Source organism: Pyxicephalus adspersus, chromosome 2, assembly GCF_032062135.1.
Source record: "Pyxicephalus adspersus chromosome 2, UCB_Pads_2.0, whole genome shotgun sequence".
NCBI lineage: Eukaryota > Metazoa > Chordata > Amphibia > Anura > Pyxicephalidae > Pyxicephalus > Pyxicephalus adspersus.
In genome coordinates this window covers 94813758-94836763 of record NC_092859.1, presented here as the reverse complement: position 1 = coordinate 94836763, position 23006 = coordinate 94813758, and the positions used below count along the sequence as shown (strand labels likewise).

General features: G+C 38.0%; 2 protein-coding genes across 3 annotated transcripts in view; both read right to left on the bottom strand.

Moving 5' to 3' along the window:
* Positions 1-7231, bottom strand: part of CAV1 (caveolin 1) — a 34575-nt gene extending 27344 nt beyond the window's left edge. Inside the window, exon 1 of one of the 2 annotated variants that reach the window (XM_072401549.1) lies at positions 7098-7231. In XM_072401549.1, coding sequence (XP_072257650.1) covers positions 7098-7127 — 30 coding nt within the window. In that variant the 5' untranslated portion in view covers positions 7128-7231. Of the gene's footprint in view, positions 1-1901; positions 1941-7097 lie in introns of those variants that run through there. The other variant, XM_072401550.1, reaches the window with a different exon arrangement.
* A 6529-nt stretch (positions 7232-13760) lies between these two features.
* Positions 13761-21246, bottom strand: CAV2 (caveolin 2). The gene is made up of 3 exons (XM_072401548.1): positions 21009-21246; positions 20405-20592; positions 13761-16238 (listed from the first exon to the last, which is right to left on the bottom strand). The coding sequence occupies exons 1-3, from the start codon at positions 21153-21155 to the stop codon at positions 16088-16090; spliced, it is 486 nt and encodes a 161-aa protein (XP_072257649.1). The 5' UTR covers positions 21156-21246; the 3' UTR covers positions 13761-16087.
* Positions 21247-23006: the final 1760 nt, after the last annotated feature.

Here is a 23006-nt window from a genome sequence, read left to right as displayed (position 1 = left end):
TATTGGTGTATTGTTAATTGTACTTAGCAGTAGTACCTAATGTAGGGTTTCTCCTGAAAAACAGCAAACACATCTTGGTATGTGATGGTGCCCAGGCTGTCCTTTGCCTACATTTTCATAGTTGTATATCTGCAGTGTTATTTAAGACTTTACTGCCTCTAACTTCTAGTCTCAGCAGACTTGGGGTATAATTTGGTGATGTCTCTACTATGCTGCTCACTGTTCTCCTAACAGAATTCTCTAGCATGAGGTAACAAAGCCCTGCCACTAATGGCCAACACCACATTGTGCAGAACCAAACATACTAATTAGTCTGAGATAGAGAAAGATCATTATACCCTATAGGCAGTACTGCTGTCTCATGCTTTGCTTTTGCCTGCCTTTTTTTAACACAGCTTCCAAAGCCTCTTTCACATTTTAACTGCAACCCCCTAAAATTGAACCCAGAAAAGTCATTTTTCCAATTTAAATTGCATTTGGGTTTTCCTAAAAAAGCTTCACATTTAAAAATGAATATATAGTGTTGCTAATAAAGCGACCTAAGCCCCTTTAAATATTCACAGTCTTCAACACCCAATGGTGCCTTATGCAGAATGCCTAAGTAGTTATTAGAACCTCTCTCAGGAGTTTGGCAAAAGGGAAGGCCTATCTGAGAGGTCGAGGTCATAGTAGTAAATTTAAGGAGGATACATTTCTTGCAAATAATTTAAAAACAGGCAATTTGACATGTTTGCCCTTTGGAGAAGACTTTCAAAGATTTTAAATAGTTGACAGGTCAACTGCACAGTAACTCAAGCATTCAATGTAAACTTTCAAAAGTAAATGCCCTGCCAAAGAACAGAAACCATAAGCTCTGGACAGAAGTTCCAGCTATGCCTCTGCAGCTCAATGTATATTATAAAGACAATTGCAAACAGGCCAGTAAGTTTCTTCCTTGCAGAAGAGAATAGCCTCTCCCTTCATCAATAATGAACCTGCCTGTTTTTTTTTTTAATAGTTAGGTTTAGTTCTGCATTATAGATAATTACACTTAAAACTTTGTAATGGGTAATAAGATTACTTTAAACCAAATTAAAAATGAAAAAACCTGAAAATCTATCAAAAATAAAAAAACAGGCATATACTTTCAACATAGTAATGCTGGTGTTATAAATATCCATCAATAATAAATAAAACAAGTTTTTGCTTGATTAATATCCTGCTTGTGTTCCATAGTATTAAAGAAAATATTTCTGTGCTACTCTCTCCTACAAAAGTGCTATTATTTTGCAGGCATTAAAATCCCCTCTTCATGTCTTCACAAGTATGCAATACTTGGCAGACAATGCTGTTCTGCAGTGGCAGCCACCCTCCCTGGCACAGTTATGGAGAATAACTGAGCCTGACACTAAATAAGAATTGCAGGAAGCCAACACCTAGTTAATGGCTACAGAGGCTTAGGAACTTGTTTGGGGTCCCTGGTGCCAGATCGGACACCTGGTGCCAGTCCTCTGTAGGTGCAATCATGTCATTTTGCCTGGAGCAAGTAAATAATGTACAAATATTCCTTATTGCATTGTATTATTGGTTACCAACTGCTCACATTGGTTTTTTGTACTATTTGTACTATTGCTTAATAATATTTGGGCAAAGATGCAGTGGTCATTGAAACCATTTAAAATCATATTTTGACAGATCTAGGTAACCTAATATGTGATTGATTACTATGGGCCTCTGCACTACATATTCATTGCTGAATATACTATAACTTTTATTATATTGTGCAAAGAACAACAGTGTGCCAAGTTTATTTCTATATAAAATAGGGAAAATTGCTGTCTTTTTCCCTGCTAGGGAGATTCACCCAGTTTATTTGTCCTGGTGACCATTGACTCCAATACAGAAAGTTAGAGCATACTCACCAGTTTGATTTTTCATTGGAGCATTAGGTAGGGAAATCATCCAATGCTTCCTTGTTCTGTACAAAAAAAAAAACGAATGTGCTGGACAAAATACACTATTTTAGAGTAATAAAGCTGGACAATGATCACTGGGTTTGGGGTAAATTAAATCAGTGGACCCCATCTCCAGTCCTTAAAGTCATGGCTGTCTATACCATAATCTGGCCTGCAAGTGGCCATCAAATCAAGAATTGCCGCCTAGATTAATGTATTGCTCTCTGCATATAAATGCATAGTGTAATAGTAAAGCTTTTGCCCATAGCAATTAATTTTTATCTATCAGTCTCTACAATATCCTATGAAAATTATGCACTGAATCTATAAAGCAGTTGTGGGTAACAGTTCTGATCCTTACTTACTTTTCATAGACTCACCCACCCAGTAACTAAATGACATAAGTATATAGGTATCACAGAAGACTAAATCTACTTTTCACCTGTCTTTATTTATGTTTCTTATGTACTGAACTTTATGAAATGTATCATATGAATTCCAATGACAGCTGTTGGTTTTCCATTAGACACAAAGCTAACCTTTGTTTAATACCTCTGTATATACTATGGAAGTATTGGTAGCAAAGTGCAAAGGTCACAACCGTTTATTTAAAACTATACTGCCATTTTGTAAGCTAGGTGCGGTCGACTTACACCACTGCTATAACAAACGTTCTCGCATTCTTACTATATCATGTAATGACTTCTCACACTGGAAACATAGAACCTGTGAGTTTTAGACCACTGCAAGTCTTCAGTGAGATGAACAAAAAGTTCCATCAAAATAAGGTTGTAATACATTTCCTTATGTGCAGGAAAACTATTCACAGTGGAAAAGTGGGAAAGGAAACACAACAAGAAACAATAAAACCCTGAAAAGCTAAACAGAATACATTGTTTTTTCTCATGGAACTCTTTTATTATTGATGTAAGATGTCTAAGGGCAACATAGAATAACATTATTCATAGAATTCTTTCCAGTAAAAAGGTTACATTTTTTTTGTTATACTGGTGCAATAAATTGGAAATTATTACACTTTGGTCAAATTGTAAAATGTTGGATGCACATTATAGGAGAATCCAGCACTTTTTTCATTGCCTGTATATACCAGGCCTCCTTTTTGCTTTAACACAACCCGGTCCTCTGGGATCTGGGAACAACTAGGTCTAAACCTGTCATTGTGTGATTCCTAATTTCACCCTGAACCTTTCTGCAGGTCATTTATATTTGCGTTACATGCTTGTAGAAGATTGTACTGAACACCTTGTATTATGATGTTTTTCTAATGTCATCTTAATCTCCTCCTGCAATGGGGACATTTGACGTGAAGAGTCTGAGACCTATCTAGCTAAAAACATCCTCAAACAGGCATGCCAGGAATATAGTGAATACCCATATTTACCAATGCCTTAGCGACCAGAACCCTGTTCTGCCTAAAGATATCATCTACTGATATACAATATCTGATAGTTTTGATATAAGCCCCCTGTAGGTCTCTGAACTGCTGTCTAGAGTCTAGATAGGGTAGGAACAACATTAGGAACTATTCAGGCTCTGCAGAAGTGCACAGGTAACATGTCAATCAGAGGGGAGAGGGAGCAGAGGGTTGACCTTATCAGCTGCTTTTGATTCATTGTACGATCAGCAAGATGGGGGTACATTATGACCTGTACTCCTAAACAATTGTGCTGCTACAGTGGGAGTTGGGGATCTGGCTACACTATCTAAGAGTGGTGCCTAGGCCACAGTATGGGCTGCCCAGAGTTACAAATTCTTTAGAAAGTTAAACAGTTCCCATACTCTTTATGCAATAGTGCGTTCAGCCACACGTCAGGAGTTGAATATTAAAGAAACACAAATGTTTTACAATCACATGAAGAAGTAAGTATACCTTTTGCAGTTTGTTGCGTTTTTAACAGTTAAACATTGGATATTCATTTACACCGTGCCTACAAATAAAATGCAAGTACAGCTTTGGCTCCAGAATCTGGAATTGCCCATTTTATCAGGAATTACTTTATGTAGTTATTTTGCATATCTGCCCACCAAGTCTATGACACTGACTTGATGAAAATGTTTACTTATAGTCCATGTGAAATTCCTGCAGATGCAAGAGTCTTGTAGATATTATTACAAAGACTGCCCATTTCCAATTCCCCACAACATTTTTAATGGATTTAAGTTGGGTGATTTGACTAGGCGCTAGACTTTCTGGACCTTTTTAACAGGTAAAACCCTTGAAATATATTTCAGGTCTTTAGGGAACCCATCCTCTTACTTTATCTACAAATCACTGTACTTTAGCATTGGGGTAAGTGGAAATAATGCCTCTTACATTGCTGGCTATTGGGAAGACTCTCACCTTATAGATAGTCAAAAAAGAATCAGTATCTGTTAAACTGACCTGGGAGACACAAATTGTTCATTACTCAAGGAACCCCTAGCAACCTCTGGAGGAACCCTGGTTTGGAAACACTGGACTATGCCAATCAATAACCCTCCATTACTTGTTTACACCATTGCTAAGTGGATTTGTATTGCGTTGTGGAACATTGCCAAGTTGAAAGATACATTTTTTGCTTTAACTTCAACAGATGGTTTCACATTCTTATCAAGTACACTTTGAAACCATGAATAATCCATAGCTGACTCAATGATTCCAAGCTGCCCAACTCCTAATGCGGCAAAGTATCCAAAAATCATAACATTTCTTCTATCTTGCCTCAGTTGGTATCAGGTTCTTTTTCTCAAATGCTGTCTTGGTTTGCACCAGACATATCTACTGTTACTGTGGCCACACAAATCTATCCTTAAATCCACAATACATTGTTCCTGAATGCCCAGTCTTTGACTATATGTTCTGTTGTTTTTTTCCTGGTACAATATCAATGCAGAATAAATTAGGGCAATATCTGTCTGAAGACCTTGGAGAACTCTCAATATTGACATAATACAAAATACATAAATAGAAAATAGAGCGCTAGAACCCTGATTTCTGAGATTTAAATAGGACAGGCTCCACTTATTGTCACTGGCACCCAATATGGAACATCATCCAATTCTAATTTCATGGGACAAATCTGCATTTATTTATTTTGATTATTACAATTATTACACATTTACAATTGTATGTAAAATAAAGATCCAATGTTTGACTGGTAAACTATGTTGAAAAATCAACCATTTCCATGGGGTGAACTTACCTATTTATATTTGTGCATATACATATATTTCACATGATTTTACCGCTGTACTTTGTCATGTTGCCCCCCCCCCTTTTTCCATGAACCCTAATGGCATGTTTAAATTTTGGAGCAGCAGAGAACTGCCAGTACATCAATCAAATCAAAAAATCGTGGTATTAGAATTTATACTTGTCTCCGCCTTTTTTAGCCTAATAAAATACATACTGTTGGACAACTTTCCTAGTTTTGCAGGTGTTTAAAGTTAGGGCTTTTGAATGACAGTGACAATACTAAATTCACAACGACTGTCACAAGGATTTATTTACATCAGAATAGCAAACTCAGGAAGACAAAACATACCACAATATCAATAAATTAATTAGACTGTGCTGATAGGGAATATATGTATATATAAATGCTTTTGACTTTGAGGAACAAACTGTGCATAAATACCCCAAATGCAGTAGCATTCTAGCATCTGTTACTCTGTGTGAGATAAAGGATGGAAGCTACCAAACAGACCAATCAGAATAATGTATACTCCCATAGAAAACACTGACTTTCAAGTTAGGCCAAGCCTTATGAAGATGTAGGCATATGTTGTGCTACCTATGTCCCACCCAGAAATTGTGTGACTGGTTCTAAGGTTATCAGCAGTTACACACTAAATTGTATTAAGCAAAAGATCAGTATGTAAAGTTTAGTAAACCAAAGCAAAACCTGGAACTACCTTTTGCAGAATTGGCAAACTGATAAATGGCAAATTTATAAATATTACTGCTATGAAACTCAATACTGTATAAAATATATATATATTAATTTCCTTCCTTTATCCCTTCCAGATGTCTTATATGATATAAAGTTACAATTCTACTTTGGCATGCATGTTTTTCAACAACAATGGGCAATTCTGCTTTTTGCAATGGCCAGTGAAACTTTACACAATAAAGCTAATGAAGCATCTTTTTCAGGACACAATAAAATATATTTGTCATTGGCATTAACAGAAATACATCTAGCAGACCCTAAAACCTCAACCTTGCACCTGAACATGATGAGTTTTTTTCTTGCGCATGCACAGTTAAGGGATCATTTATTTGGAAGAATAAGCCAAGGATTTTTAAACATCCTGCAGAAAAAGTCTTTGCTTACACTACATATTTATGGACAATCATGCTTTGCTCATTTATTAGCAGCCTAATTATCTTACGGCGGTGCATTTGAACACATCTACATTATTAAAGGCTAGTAAATGAATATAAGTAAATATAAATACTGCTTACAGTTTTACTGTAACTCAGCAGTGTAAAAAAACTCACACAAGTTAAATTTCCTCAGTGTGGAAAATGAATAGGCAACACAGGATTCTTCAAAAATGCACTTTGAAGGTTTACAGTGTAGAACAACTTTTCCAGTACAACTGTATAATTTTGACATTCTGTGGCTTCACGTAAAATTCCTCCATTTACAGAGCCCTGAGGTTAGACTAGTGTGCATGTTTTCTGTGCAGAAGTGACTTCACCATGTGGGTATGAACACACCTGTGCAAAACAAATGCCATTTCCTAAACTCCCCTTCGACCACATATCAACAAGCACAGGAGTGCCAAACAGAGCTCATGAAGAATAAATCCTTTGGTAAGAAAGCCAAGTTACATTCCATTCTCTACTCCCCCAAGCAAACATTTTTTTTTACATAAACACATTTTTAAGGAGTTAACATCCCCATGTCAGGACTATCAGCTTAAAATGGTTTGCACAGGGTAGTGCCACTTAGAATTCCTTCATTTCTAACTGCTGCACTGACAGTCAGTAAATTATCTCATCATGTGACCCACTAAATTTTTTAACATGACAGGTACACACAAATTTCAGAAAGATCATGAAAGTTTCACCTAATATTTTACTAAATGAGTCTACTGCCTGAGCTAAAAGAAATAGAACCAGTAACAGCTTCAACAATCTCTGAGCACTCCTACCTCTTCATCTATGTATTTGCCACCAGACATGCTGTCCTTCAGTTGCAAGGAGCTCTGAATGAGATTTCAGGGAGGTATGATTTTAGGGATCTGAGGGAGGAAGATACAGCATTGTGTAAAGGAACAGCTAGGAAAGGAGGGGAAGGAGGTGGCTGCAAGCATGATTGTTGCTGGCCCACTTCCAATGTTTGTTCTGCTTGGTTTTGGCATAGATGACAGCCGTGTTGAGCTCAGACACATCCCCAGGGCTCATGAAACATCAGAACAAAATAAGGTGCTGTTATCCACAAAACTTTTCATCCTTCATAAAACGTTGCTATACCTGTAATTATTACACCCTTCCCTAGTATTGTATCGCTTAATAGAATGGATGCTATTGTGCATTTTTGTAATCCCATTTTTCAGGGGTTCCTAAAAAGGTGAGTTATAGAATAAAGTAGAGTACTGAGCAGGTAATGTATTGCTGAATATGCTATTCAGATCACAGGTATAAGGAGGACAGGTTTTTTTACTAAAGTGTAAAAGAAATGGGTGAGGTGTAATACAAGGTATGACTTCAAACACTTTCTGGTATTAAAAAACAATTGGTACTGACAAATTAACTTTATGTTCAGGGCTATGGGCTTTTCTACTAATACACCCAATGGCATCAGTACGTTTAGAATGTATTACCATTGTAATGATTGTAAGAGCAGAATTGTACTTGTCGGATTTTGAGTACCTGCTGAGCAGTTACATTTCCATTATTTACAAGTGAAGGAGGAACCGGTTTTCAGGTTATATTTTTACCTTAAAAGCATATTATTATTTGGACTATGTTAAAATGTCAGCATAAACCTATGATTAGATGTTAAGTTAAGGGATCACTTCTAAGGGGAAGGGCCAGCACCCAGCACTAGAATCTCCCTTCTAGAAAAGGTCATGTGACCAGCTGCCTAGGCCTTCACAATTATAGGCAACACTGAGAGGAACCCAGGGAAAGTAATGAGGTGTTTAATTTTGTTTCTTTTTTATTTATCCATCCCAAATAGATGACTAAAAACAATCTTGTTGCTAGCTATTCAAAATCATAGAAAAGGCACCCTGTAATAGTTTAGGATAATTCTTACCTGTCTGACAGTGACTCCAAATTGGCACTCTAAAACAGTGGTGCACCCTCAGCGGGGTCAGGAGAAGGACCCCGATTGGGGGGAGCACCGGCCAAAGCCATGGACCACCTTTCCCGTATGGATCACAGGCTGGGGGTCGTGGGTGGTTGTGTCTCTGGACCTCTGATGGGAGAGTGGGTAGGTTCTGGCATCATGACATAGCTCTGGGTGAAGTTTCTTCCTCTTTGAGTGACACACGGCTCCCCAGGCATGCGCAGTCCACAGTTTGTGAAATTAGTGGTTCGTGACGACCAAAAGATTGGTGACCACTGCTCTAAAACACTTTTAAGAGAGCGCTACGTATGAGATCCAAATCTGCAGGAGACCTGGGAGTGCCTAACCCCTCTTTTCTATCCTGGGCAGCCCATCCTTTCTACTCAGAATGGAAGAATTTATCACCTCTGCAGGGTACAGCCACCACCTGGGCCAAATACAGCCTGATGAGTAAGATGTCCAGACCCCCCAATATATCTTTCAGGTCACCCAAGACTACAACGTCAGTTACCCTTACTTCCCTGCTGCTTTGCCCATGCTCACCAGCCCCCTTATTCATTCCCTTCCCCTCAACCCCTCCCTTGTTTGTCTTCCCCACATTGCTAGTCACTTCATCCACATGATATTATGTTCCTTCTTATACTTGTCTCTGAATGCAAGCCAATCAAGGTCAGGAGCTGGTGTGACACCCACTGGCTTTGACTAAGCTGTAGGTGAATAGGGTCCTTGACCTTATAGAAAGGGGCCACTCTTAGTTAACACTAGTTATTCAGTCCCATATTTGACCGAAGATCTGATACCTGGAATAGGACTAGGTGAAGAAGGAAGCACCAGTGATGGAGTGAGGACAGGTGAGTGGAAATAAAACATTTGGGATTAGGCAGGTAAGTTTGTTTTTTGTTTTGCAATAAATACAATTTTCAGATAATGAGATCTTGAGATTTTATTATTTTTATTATTATTATTATTATTATTATTAATAATAATAATAATAATAATAATAGTATTAATATTATTAATAATAAACAGGATTTATATAGAGCCAACATATTAGTTAAGTTATCATTTTATATAATATTACTTTTTATTAAATTTTCAGTTAACATTCATTTAAAGACCAAATTTAAAGATGAAGTTTAATATGTTATTATTTGATCTTCACTGGCTTCTCTGTTCCAACCCCCAATCAACATGCCATTGAAATTACTATTAAAAACTTTCTGTGTTCATTACAGACCAGAATGACATCATCACTAAGTCTTTGAAATGGAGACAGGTCATGACTGATGAGGGGGCTTGCTGGGTGCTGAAGGTAGCTTCTTGTGAAAACAGAAAGTTGTGGTAACACCTTCATGTGATGCTGAAGCTCCAAAAACACAGTCAAGCTGAGAAGGTAATGGCCTGAGAATGTGCCATAGTCAGAAAATAGGATGGGCTCTATCTGATTTCTAATCGTAAGCTTCTAATGCACACTGATTCACTACTGTCTTTTCAATACAGTAGAGTCATGAACATTTCCCCTAAATTTGTAACCGTAATTCATAATGGATTTCTTTGAAGCCAGAAGCTATTCCCCTTTTATTAGTTGTCACCACCAACAAGAGAATGAGAATGAGAAGATTTCCCTCAATCTCCTGTTCTTGTGACAACATCAAATATTTAATTTCCTATTTCCAGAATCAATGGTTACCAGGACCAATGAAGAGTACAAATATCTAGTAAAAACACAGAAAACATTAAAAAATTAAAAAAAATTTGACTTACACAATAAAGAATGTGCATTTGAAAATTGTGCTTTGTACAAAACTTGATCAGTCTGTTTTGTGTTATACAGTGTGCATTCCCATGTACAATTTAGTATTTGGTGTGTATGAGAATATAGATAGAAGGATATTTGCATGTGTGAGTTTTTTTCACAGTGCTCGGCCAAACAAAATAATTTTATGTGTTCCGTAACTCATTCTAACTGCTTTCAGTCCAATGGGTTAAATTAGCTGAGTTTCTGGTCTCTTTAAATCTCCAGCTAGAAAGGGCTTAGGAACAGTCACAGAAAAACGTACATTACTTTAAATCCACACAAATGAAAGGCATGGAAAATGTAAGAAATCATGGCAACTGCTGGTAAGCATTCCCGTAAACAGAGAAAAATATTTCCATGAGAACATATTCCAATATTCCATTCTTTTTCTGGGATGGTCACAATGTTTAACCTACACAGCATATAGCTTTTACCTTGCAAGTAAATGAATACTTTTTAATAGAGTATAACAGAGAGAAGTCCCAATCTGTGTTATGCCAGCCTTGCTTTTAATGCAGTTTGAGACATGGACATAAAACATAGCGCAGCAGGTTAGAAACCATTTACATCAATGAATAAATAAACAGGCAGTATGGTTATTTTACAGTGCTGAATAGAGCGTGTGAAATAATAAAACATTCACTATATTAACAAGGGAGACATCTGATCCAGTTTAGTCTTGGCAGATCCTCAGCAATCGGCTATTTCTTTTTAGAAGTGCTTGATAGGGAATCCTAAAAATAGTCGTTCTTTAACTACAGATGTTTGAATTGATTTTTACCAAATAAGGCTGAGGGATAAAAGGTCATAAAAGACATGAGATTTATTATCGTAATAGTGCTGGTAAAGCTTAACACAACTTTAACATAATAAAATCTGATAAGGATTTTGATATACTGGAGAGTTTTACTCTGAATAAAAGCACACAAACATTTATAAAACATAAGTACAAGTTATATTTTTCTTTTTACTGGGCTAGTAATGAGTCACAGGGGCTTTAAAATGCCCAAAAGAGAGCCATGGTTCAAAGTGATCAATGGAATTGGGAACTTATCAATCACCTACCTGCCATGGCTATTATAGGGACCTCGCTCTCTTTTCTTCCTTGTTAACTTTCTGTAATAGAAATTGCATCTAGAGAACTGAGACTCTTTGGCTGGGGAAGCAGAATTGGAAGCAGAGTTAACAAGCGATAAAAGAAGCTGATGTGTGATACAAATTGTTAGTGTCTGCTAGAATCTGAAATGGCAGCTTTGGACTCCTTATTAGTTTCAGGAACCCCACCCAAAGTCAGGAATTTACTGTTGGGTGAGGGGATATAATGGCATGATGATTGCAGAGTTACACTCATTTCCAGGGAGTTTGGACTTGGAAGTTTCTCTGGTTATCCCTTCTTGCTGTTCATATTGTTAGTGACTTCTGTTCAGAATTTGTTGGTGCAGCAAACTGAGCATCAGGACTGCTGATGGTGCAATTGTACAGTTCTTTTGGCAATAATTTTCTCCCTCGCAATTTTTTTTGGTTAGACTTAAGACTGAAATGTGAGGGTTAAAGTCTGGGCTGGGTTGAAGACACATGGGAGTTATATATTAGCTGGAGAGTGGTGTGGTATTACTTTTTTAATACGTGTAATAACCTGGTGTTTTGGGCATACTTTTTATAGGTGCCAAAAGACCCCAAAATACTTTGACCTTGACTTGGTTTGCTTTTTTTCTGATTTGGTTCCAACATTTGTCAGATGGACACCTTGCACCCAGCCAGTGGCTTGCTATCCAGCTTTCTTACTCCTGTGGCACCACTGATTATTCATCACCTTATCCCTTTAATACTTACACTTGCCTGTCTGGAACTGCATCTGTCCTGTTTGTCCTTTGCTCTATTTTCTGTAATAACCTGGTACATAGTACCAGACTATATATTGATCAATACTAAACATAGATCAAACACCTAAAGCCTTCTTAAAAAGTGGCTGAGAAAGATGTGGAATGTGTAGTAGTGGTCACTTAGCCTGAACAGCAGCTTGACCCTTAGAAAAATATAGGGAAAAGAAAACTTCCAATCTACATGTTATGTTTCACCTTTGTTACCCTCTAGTCTTACATTTTGTGTTCTCAGTCTTTAAGATTGCTTTTCACCAGCTACCAAGATGTGACATGTTTTTATACATGATCTGTTTTTCTGACTCTGGCAGAATCAGTCTGTGCTTGCTGTAGGTATTCTTTTCAATGAAACACCAATCAACAATATGAAAGATTTGACAGACTCCAACAATGTGACCCTGCTCTATATATCCCTTCATCACAGTCCTATTTACACAAATGTATTATGTGAATTGTTTTCATTTGTTACTATAGCAGTACAGGCAAATATTAAGGACAACTCCGGGCAAATTTGTAAAACCACCACAATTTTTAAATAATACTCACATTCTGAGTATCTGAAATCAGGAAATAGGTGAAGGCAGATAAAGGTGCCTGTAAATCCTGTATGTAAATACTGACTTTGGTTTTTGAAGTCACACTTGTGAGTACCACCTGCTAAGCCCTGTGTCTTACTATTCATTTTAGTACACAGAGTTTTAGTACATAGAGGAATCTAAGTTTAAATATTTGAGTAACTGAAAAGTCTATCCAACTACCACTGTGTATCTTCCATGATGTGGGAATATGTACTCTGTTAAGCTGAGATCGGGTGTGTAGTAATTGAGGTTGGCATACTAGTAGCGAGGGTCTTTCATTAAAACATCCAATGACCTTTTAGTGGAAAACACATTCAGTTATCTCCAAAGTGTATGATTATGTTGTGGTGTATGCTTGCACTTTGTAGCATTATCTGTAAATGGCTACATAATTCATATTATGATCAAATCTGTATGGGGGCCTATCTATACTATGAAGGTACAGCTGACCATGTTAGAATCTGATTATATATTCCACTAAGTTTAGATTGCATAGACATTTTTATGGGTGTGTGCACTAACATGGGATTCAATGTATTCTTAATGTGGGGATCAAATTGTATGAAACTGTGATTAGGTAAGGTGAAATGCATTTCATTAGATATATGCACATTTTAAACCCACACATATGAAACAACTAAATATTTTTTACACTTAATAGATTGTGGCCAGCTTAAAACGTTGCTGACAAATCGAAAAACCATGGGCAGAACAGATATGTTCATCTAGAGAATTTAGTTTTCCCAGTGAAATCAAGGTATGTTTAACAGGATGGGTAGAAATGGCACAATGACATTTTTCTCATTACATTTAGTCTCTCCGAAGCACTGGTGTTATATAATTAAAGTACCTAATCCATTCCATAGGCTATATGGTTTTTGCATGATCAGATGTGTTGTATAGCTATGAAAGTTTTACTGTAGCCACGACAAATGTACAATTGGTCCTGCAGAGATGAGGAGATCTCTTCTACAATACACAATATGACAGAAAGGTTTTGAGGGACTGCATTCGGTACAATAAATATTCTCAATGTGCTCCCTCCTCTGTCATGTTAAAGTTTGTTGATTTTGATCTACGGGTTATCTGTCATGTTTGAGGATCTGACACTGGTTCTCTCCTTATGTCTCATCTTGTAGTACTTTACATTGTGCTATGTTTGGTTTATGTCATCTTCCTTTTTTTTTCTTTCGTTAAAATAAAGAGCGTCATAAAAAAAAAAAAAAATAAGTATAATTTAAAACACTCAAATGATATAAACAAAATACTTCAATATATTTATTTAAAATGTACAAGCATAACATTCAGTGCATTTCAGCTAATATACAAGAAAAACCATGTTTGTATTAATGTCCAAAGAAATAGTGTTTTTCACCATCTATTAAAGAATATATAATAAGTGACTCTTTCTAAGGTAATGTAGTAAAAAGCATTAGAACTATTTTGTTATATATTTTAAATTCTGCTTCTTTTGTGTCTTTAAAGACATGTATACAGGAAAGCTAACATAATTACATCTGTAAATAGCTTTATAAATAATGCACATCCAGTGACAGCTGGATAAATGTGATGGATTTTAGGGACCACTACCCTAATACTTTACTTTGCCATATGCTGGTAGCTGAACCTATACTTAAAAAAAAGCTCCTAGTGCTAACCTTTTTTTTCTGAAATTCCTAATTGCCTGGCTGTGCCGGGAACTTATTTTTTTTAGGTCTGCGTAGTGCCAGCAAGGTAATAAGATCAAGGTGCGTCTCTTTCCATCAGCTATAAACTTGGAGGTCCCTTCTGAATTGTTCACAACAGCTGCATTTTCTGCCTACCCCTCCTCCCAGCAACAGGTCAGTGACTCAGAACATATTGAAGTCACTAGATTCCCATGTCAGCAAAGTTATCAGTGTTATAAGAAAGAGAGAACAGCACAGCCAGCCCACATATTTATATTGACTAAGGCTACATGGATTGTTCCATAATCTTCAATTTCCATATACTACATTCCAATACATTTCCAAAGGGCCAGTTCACACCACAGTGTTATGGGCATTTTCCTAATGGGATGCAAATAAACTTCAGCCCATTAAGCCCACAACCACTTAAACATGTATATAAAGGCTTACAAAAGTTCCAAAAACTCTATTGAACAGAAAGGGGTGTTAAAGAGAATTTGAAAATGTTTATGTCTATTTGCAAGCATTTCTGGGCATTTGTAAGATGTTTTGGGCGTTTTCTCCTATTTTGTCTTCTTTGCCACATAGCTTGGACCAATTTATAAGCATTTAAAGTAACAGTATTTAAAGTAGGTGTAGACCTTAATAATAAAGAGTTGTAATGATACTGTAATAATACGCAAGTGACATTTTTTGAGTAATCAGTGCAGAAATCAAACTAGACCCCATACAATGGCATGTACATTACTGAAAATATACAATTTTTAATGGACTGAAAGACAAGATTGTTAGATTCACTGTGTATAATTAGGGCAAACTGAACCACTTCACCATTAAAAACTTTCTAGTTCATGAAAAAATCAGATCAAACTGCAATGAAAAATTGCTATTTGTGTGTAAAAGCTAGTTCAATAAAACTGCCCCCGGCCGATCCACATTTAATTTCCTTTGGCCTTCTGGCTGGACTGCTGATATTGGGAGACCAGTGGGAAAGACAGCTGCAGACTGAAAATGAGAATTACAACAAAAGCTGCTTTTTAATTTTATTGATCTGCTATTTTTGCCCCAGAGTTCCATATTATATAGTCTGGTTCATTTATGACCAGTAAAATATGGGACTAATCTTGACTAATGGAAATACCATTGTTAACCTCTGACCAGTCATATATATTCTGATATAGGAGTATCATTGATCCATCATATAGATATCATTTTAGCCTTGTTGGATTTTTAGAATTAAAAATTATTCCAAATAACTCTATCATATAGGAACATTAGGAATACTGCATCTAAGTCATATACAATATGAGGTTGTTATGGTCCTCCCATGTATAAGCATGGGCTCAGTACCTAAATGTACACCTATTGGAAATAAATATTTTCCAAAGGTTGTTTAAGCACTCTTTGTATAGACTCATAGTGATTTACTGCTACATCTGATTGCAATTATTAAGTATGTATATATTATGCATTTAGATTTTTTATACTATAATTGCAATATGTGAAATATGTGATACCATTACTCATTGGGTAATAAGTGTACTGATGGTTCACAAATCTCTCAGAACCCAATCTTTATTGTGACATGATGGTCACCAAATTGTCTAGATTTCTGCGATAGAAAAGCAGCCTTTTGCTCCAACAATCTCCAATCAAGTATTCATTTGTAAGCAGGTTTTTTATTTATACTGTATATAGATCCTTTATACCATACACCGCAACCAGTTAATGTTCCCAATATCAGGAGGTAGTGAGACAGACAAATATATTCCTAGTGGGCTGATCTGTAGTAGAACTGGAATGTACACATAGTAGTGTTAGGGGCATATTTCATGAATAGTACATAGTCAGCAGGCTAGTAAAGTAATAAGCAGTATTTAATTGACATTAGGAATATTCGTGATATCTGAACTATACAGAAGAGTCTAACTGTTGTCTACTCGCACGCTAACAGATGAAAAACACCGCCCCATACTTGCAAATAAGGGGGCTATGAGACTGTCTGTAACGCCCTTCCATATTGCTTGCACAGATGGTAACACCATTAGACAGGTCCTCACAAAAGGCATAACAACCCTGAAAAGAAAACAAAAAAAGTTAGACTTTTTCATTGTCTGTGAGAAAAATGTAACACATCTGAATAACTTCTAAAATGACATTGCTGTTCCACCCTTGTGATTGTAATAACTATAATAGGACAACAAAAGGAAAATAGGAATCGTATGATGATTTTATCTGAGTAGCTAAGGGTTCCCTTTTCCAAGTCTGTACATGATTGGATGTTTGGAGAGTAAACAAGCTCACGTCATCAGATTTCCATTTTGTCCCTGCTGGGGAGAGTTACCCTTTCTATTTGTCCTAATGTCCACCAATTTAAAGATGGGGGGAAAAAGTTATCACCAAAACATAAATGGAGGGGTAACCTTTAATCTTCCTAACACTTATTAGGGATGAGATTTGATTGTGTGGTGGGTTTGACTTCCACTTCTGGTGTTCAGAGTTCACAAATTCTGCAAACATACCTGGAAGTTTATGGGTAAGACCTTTAAAACAGTGGGCAAGGTGACAACAGTCCCCCAGCTGATGATAAATCCCAAAGTTGTTAGGACACGTAGAGCTAAATGCATTGGATTGATACCAGCCAGGCAACTAGTGTTTTTAGAAAGACATCAGCATGTACCTACATACTTCCCTAAGCAAGTTGGTAAATAAGTTCCAGTGTTTTCCCCAGCCCCTTTTAGCTGGTTGCACCACCACTTTTCAGTAACCACCTGGCTGTTTTTGGTTAGTTACTGAAGAGTTGGGTCAAATAGAGGGGCCACCACCCACCTACCGCTTCTTCCCATCCGGCTTAAATTTTTTTCAAGGGAAAATATTGAGTTTGGTATATAAGTATCCTACAACTTACTATGCTATCTATACTAAATTTAACTGGTAATACGGAATTTACCTATTATACCTATTGCAAGGCATACAGTACAAATGTATCTATTTTACATTCTACCCTGATGTTCAGTTTATTCTTATGAAGGCAGACAGATTCTGTGTATCTTCCTTTCAGAGTCTTAAAACATTCACAGGGACTTGAGATGATTACAACATAACTATGCCAAAAACAAAATTCCTAATATGGTAGTTGTACTTGCATTTTTAGATACTCTTTTGCCTGCTGATGCCGAATCTGACTTTACAAGGGGTCTATTCACCTTCCCACTTTATACAGCATGTAACAGGCACAGGCAGAGACAGAAATGCTTCCCATAAACCAAGACTATAAGTCATAAATCTGCAGCTCCAAAGCTAAAGGATTAAACATAAATCAGTGGTTAGAAATAAGCTGTATTTGTTATTCCTTTGGATTTATACTAATTTTTTATATATCCTTGTTAGGGGGCAAACAGTGCCAGTTTACATTACATTGTGATGGCTCTATGCTATGTCTTGCATTTTAGGTCTTAGGTGATAATGAAACTGCAACTCCATCATTCAGTTTGAAAAAAACACATTGACTTATCCTATCTATAGTTTTGATGGTAGGGAAATACCATGAACAACACAAGCAATTGTTCAAAATATCAGCAAACCACTGAAACGAGGCTGCATGTTATTACTAAAATTAACAGACCATCACCAGATCTCATTTTTTATGAAAACCTAATGGAAGGGAAGGATAACAAGTATTTACAAAGTTCCCAGTGCTTTCATATGTTGTGACCTGTGTACCTTGTTGTAGAAATCTGACCACTTCCTGGAAGTGTCAATTTCTGTGAAGGGGTGAGTGCCATCATTGTGTCCAGGGATAGTTGTAGACTAAATAGGGCCTTGGGAAAACATGAAGTGAAGTTGTCCTGCACATATTCTGTCTATTCAGTCCACCAATGGGCGCCATCATGTAAATTAGTAGACCAATGACATCATCTCTGCCTAGGCAAAGAGATTTAAAAAAAACTGAAGTTCAGCTCTTTAATTATAAACCTACTACACTGTTACTGTGTATTGTGATAAATCCATTATTTATTCATGCTGACACATCAGACTTGACAACGAGCTAATATTTAAGCAACTTTAGCTGTATGAAATTGGGAATTGTTCACTTTTTTTCTGACTTCTCTGTAATCCCCTGCAACATCGGCACACACTGGCCACCTAACGGGGTGAAAGGACAGTAGTGTCCATTCTGAAGTCTGAATAAGAAGTACAAACATCATGCGGGGAGTAATATGAACCCCCGAAACACAGCCATTGAGAAGAACCTCAGTTTGGGAATTAGGGGTTTTGGAGTTTGGGTCTTAGCTTTAGGTGACATTTTGCCAGTGGTGAGGTAAAGAGGGGTTGTCTGGGGATCAGCATTAAATACACATTTATTCCTGCAGCTTCAACTGGACGTGGAACACCATAGTGAAAGCTGATAGAGAATGCTGCCACAAGACTGCTGCCACTTTAATACCAGTGTATACTCCATACTTATCACTAGAATCATTAATAACTGAGATCATAAATGTTGTACTCCAGGACTCCACACATCCTCTCTGTCATTACTTGTTATATCCCAAAAATGTATTCAGAACTTGGGATATTAGAAGATCTCAAATTACACATTTACTACTATAAGTGCAAGAAGTCACCGTATTAATTTCCAACAACCAATCAGGTTAAGGGGTTCTTCAATTAATTGAATTGAACACAGATATCAAGTTGAACTTCAGACTTACCTTCAGTCTCAGACAGTTGTACCTCCACTGAGTCTGATCACAGTGCACACTATGGGCTTCTCACAGTGTGCAAAAGAAGCTGCAGCACAGAAGATAGAGCTTGTCTTGCTTCTGGGCTGCAGGACATTTTTTAGCCCTTTCCTCCTCAGTCTGACAGTCCCTAGTCTGCTCCTTTCATTAATAGAATTTTAGTTATATATAAATAATAATAATTACATGTGAGCATTACCTAGGATGGTCTACAAAGTTATTTTTTTACCTCTTTTCTAGAACCAGCCCACTGCATACATTGGAGTTCATGGCTGAGCGAAGTATTGCTGGTCTCCCCCAGTAATAATCTGCACACATTACACAGAGAAGCACAAAGGCCTACTGATCATGTATCGGTCTAGAATAAGGTAGTCAGTACAAATACTGTACCTAACACATTGATAAGAGGGGAGGGGGGAATCAAAAAAGGCAAAATATAAGCAGAATAAAAAATATCAGCAATTACCAATTTATGTTTTTAGTGTGGCCTACAATGCCAGGGACATTTTGGGTATGTGTCTACCCAACTCTCACAGTGTTCTCACAAAAATAGGAAACTCCAAATTTTTGGGAAACTTTAGTTGTCACAGGGCTGTTCTGGGTCTGTGATTTCCTAAAGCTCAACAATGCCAGGCAAAACCAGAAAGAGTCCATCAATGGCGGCCTTCTCATATATCTCACAGCAGGTGTATTGTGATTGAACATGGAGGTCACTACTGCTGAGCTCTCTTTCTGAAAGTGCCCATTGCCTGGCTGCCATACCTACCCTCTTCTGTCTCCTTAATTTAAAGTAAGAACCTTAAACAACTATGCAGGTAAGAACATTTCTTTTTTTCACAATGGCCCTGATTTATTAAAGCTTTCCAAAGCTGGAGAGGATACACTTTCGCCAGTGAAGCTTGGGTGATCCAGCAAACCTGGAATGGATTCCTTAAAAGTAATTTGCTACATGTTAGCTGGACCAGCTACATATATATATTCTACTTGGTGCCAGGCATTGACATCTTTCCTATTGCACTGTATAGCTGCCCTTCCCCAGCATGTTCTGCAATGTACATGATATGTGAGAATGTATAGCAGTGTGTAATTTTTACGACACACATGACTTTTCTCTGACTTTTCCTTAAAACTAATTTGAGTCAGTTACAGTCAGTAAAAGTGCTATGAATTGTATGTAAAAGTTTGTGTAAAGTATTATTTACAAATAAACAACCAGAATATATAAATACAAAAAAAATCTATATAATAATAGAATACAATACCATTTATAATAACTCTCCAGTGCTTATTTCCGCACTTTCTATGGGATCAGATCACACAGAACCCCATTGCTGTATCACTAGGACAGGCCTGGAGGAATGTGGTCACATATGGGACATGCTGATAAATTGTAAACAGCACATACTATAATAAATGTATCTGCACATAAAATAATAATAACAAGCAGCCCAATGAGACAACCAAAATATATAATAAAGTCAAATCCAATGTGTGAATTACCAGATGTGCAGGCAGCTGAGGATGGCGAAGAGAAGTCCTATGACGAAGGCCAGCGGGATGGCGAGGAGCACGGTGAGCACCTTGTAGATGAGGTATTTACTGATTTCATACAGAGCTGTGCTGCAGATCCAAACCTTGTCAAAGCTGTGTGTGGTGTCCGGCTCTGCGATCACATCCCCAAATCCTAGCTGGAAATACAAAGACACAGACCATTATCAGCAGGACTGACAGATACTGGAGCCTGGGTGACCAAACTACACCTACCAGGACTGAGATCCTCTAATATACAATATTGCAGAATGTGGCAGGAGAACTACAAGTCCCAGCAGAGCTCAGACCCCACTATGATTCTAGCATTGTAATTTATGATGTGCCAGCAGAACTCTCACTTTGACAGAAGTATTGCAGCCTTGGGTAAACTACAGGTCCCAGCAGAACTCGCCCCCCCTTCCCCACTAGTACAGAAATATATCAGTGTATGACAAGTATACTTTATGTCCTAAATCTGAAGCTGGAGCCCTGTAGTTTGTTCTTAGGATACAGGAAGATTAGTGCTGGCAGTGCCCTCCAGGCTGTATTGCCCCCCCTGTCAGTGCCCCGTTACCTGGAGGTGGCTGTTCAGATTGTGAGGGTCCCGGTTCGGCGGATTACTTTCATACGTCTTCTCTGTCAGCATTGGCATATCGGAGCGGTTGAACTCATCGTCATCCATGAAGATCCGAGCGTCGGCTTTCTCCTTCTCTAAGCCCATGTTGTATGAGAGCGGTAAGTGATGTGTGTGCACCCCCAGAATCAGTGCCCCCTCCTCCCCGGTGTGTCGGTGCAGCCTGTACACTGAGCACTGACACGGGACACGCCCCGCACCACACACCCAGCCGGGGGGAGGAGGGGAGCCATAGCACTATACCAGCACCGGACCATCACTGTCACTGCTACACACCTGCTGGGGGACTCCCCTATATCTATTGTGTGTACATGTATATATATACACCGACCCCCTATATGTATACAATAAATAAATATATATATATATACACTGACCCCCTATATCTATTGTGTATACATGTATATATATACATCGTCCAATCCGATCCGCCGGTCCGGTCGTTCATTTCCAGCGACTATTCTCGTTCGTCGGCGTCGTTGGTTACTTTTTTTACGAACGATTTTTGAGCAATCGATCGTTCGTCGTTCATTTCCAACGATAAAAATTGGAAGTGTGTACGCAGCTTTAGACTGTGGTAATGACATATGACTGTGGTAGGGACACTAGATAGTGAGCTCCTTTGAGGGATGGTTAGTGATATGACAATGAACTTTGTAAAGCGCTGCATAATATAAATGCTAGTTAATGATAATACTCTCCACCTTTTCAAAGCATAAGAGCCTAACCACCTTCCGAATAAAAAAAGACTGTCACCGACATTGCCCAATATATATATATATATTGTCCTATACAGCAGACTTTATCAAACTTTTTACTCCAGATGAGCACTTCAAATATTTTAAGGAATCATTTTACAGTGGTGGTCAGGGGTAGGGATATATCATAGTATAGACAGCAGCCACACCTCAGGAAACCCCTGGAAACCTCTGGAGAAACCCTGGGACACCACACAATCTGCACTGTTAAGTTATGTATGTTTGGTAAAGTTGTCAGTGGATTCATCAGAGGTAGTTCCCAGTGACAGAAGGAATAAGTGTTGTATAGACAGCCTTGTATAGTTCTGGGGAAGGGAGAGGCACCCCGCTGGGTGTTTGATGTTCAATGATCTGGCAGGATGGTTCCTGAGTGGCTTTGGGGGACAGTATGCTGGATTTTCCCCTAAAACTATCTGTACATCTCCTCCTCCTACAAAAGGACTTGTCACACAGGTATAATATTAGCAGAAAACGTATTACTTCACACTGATTTCAGTGTGTAGGGGATCTATAGACAAAACTTTTTTGTTGTTGTTGTTTTGGTACAGAGAACGGAATGGTTGGAAGCCTGTAAATTTGTTTTCTCTTTTTTTCTGTTTACCTCCTTAAGGAGATTTCCACACACAGGCACAACAGTAAAATTTGTATATTAAGGGAAATCCCCTAGATAATTGTCACTGGAAGAAGTGTTACCACTGGAAGCTATTTCTGTTACAGGTATTCCCCTCCATGGGAGGACTGAGAACAGCCAATCAGTCAGCCGCTTTATATCAGGGTTATTTTTTTTGGCTAAAGAACAATAGTCATCATGATCAGACTGGTAATGGGTGCCTGAGATTGGATAGAAATAAATCCTTGCACAATTGTGGTATTACACACAAATATATAAAGGGGAAGTTGATTTAATCAACATACAGTAGAGTAAAGCTGCGTACACACTTGCAATTTTTGTCGTTGGAAAGGATCTTTCACGATCCTTTCCAACGACAAGGGGCTGCAAGATGCATGAACGATGCTGTACATACAGCACCGTTCATGCTCTATGGAGAGGCGAGGGGGGAGAGCGACGGAGCGGCACCCTGCTGCGCGCTCTCCCCTTCCCTTTCATTATGATTGGCTGTCGTCCATCGTCCGTGGATCCGGCAGGTCGGTCGTCCGGACGATGGACGACACCGACTGT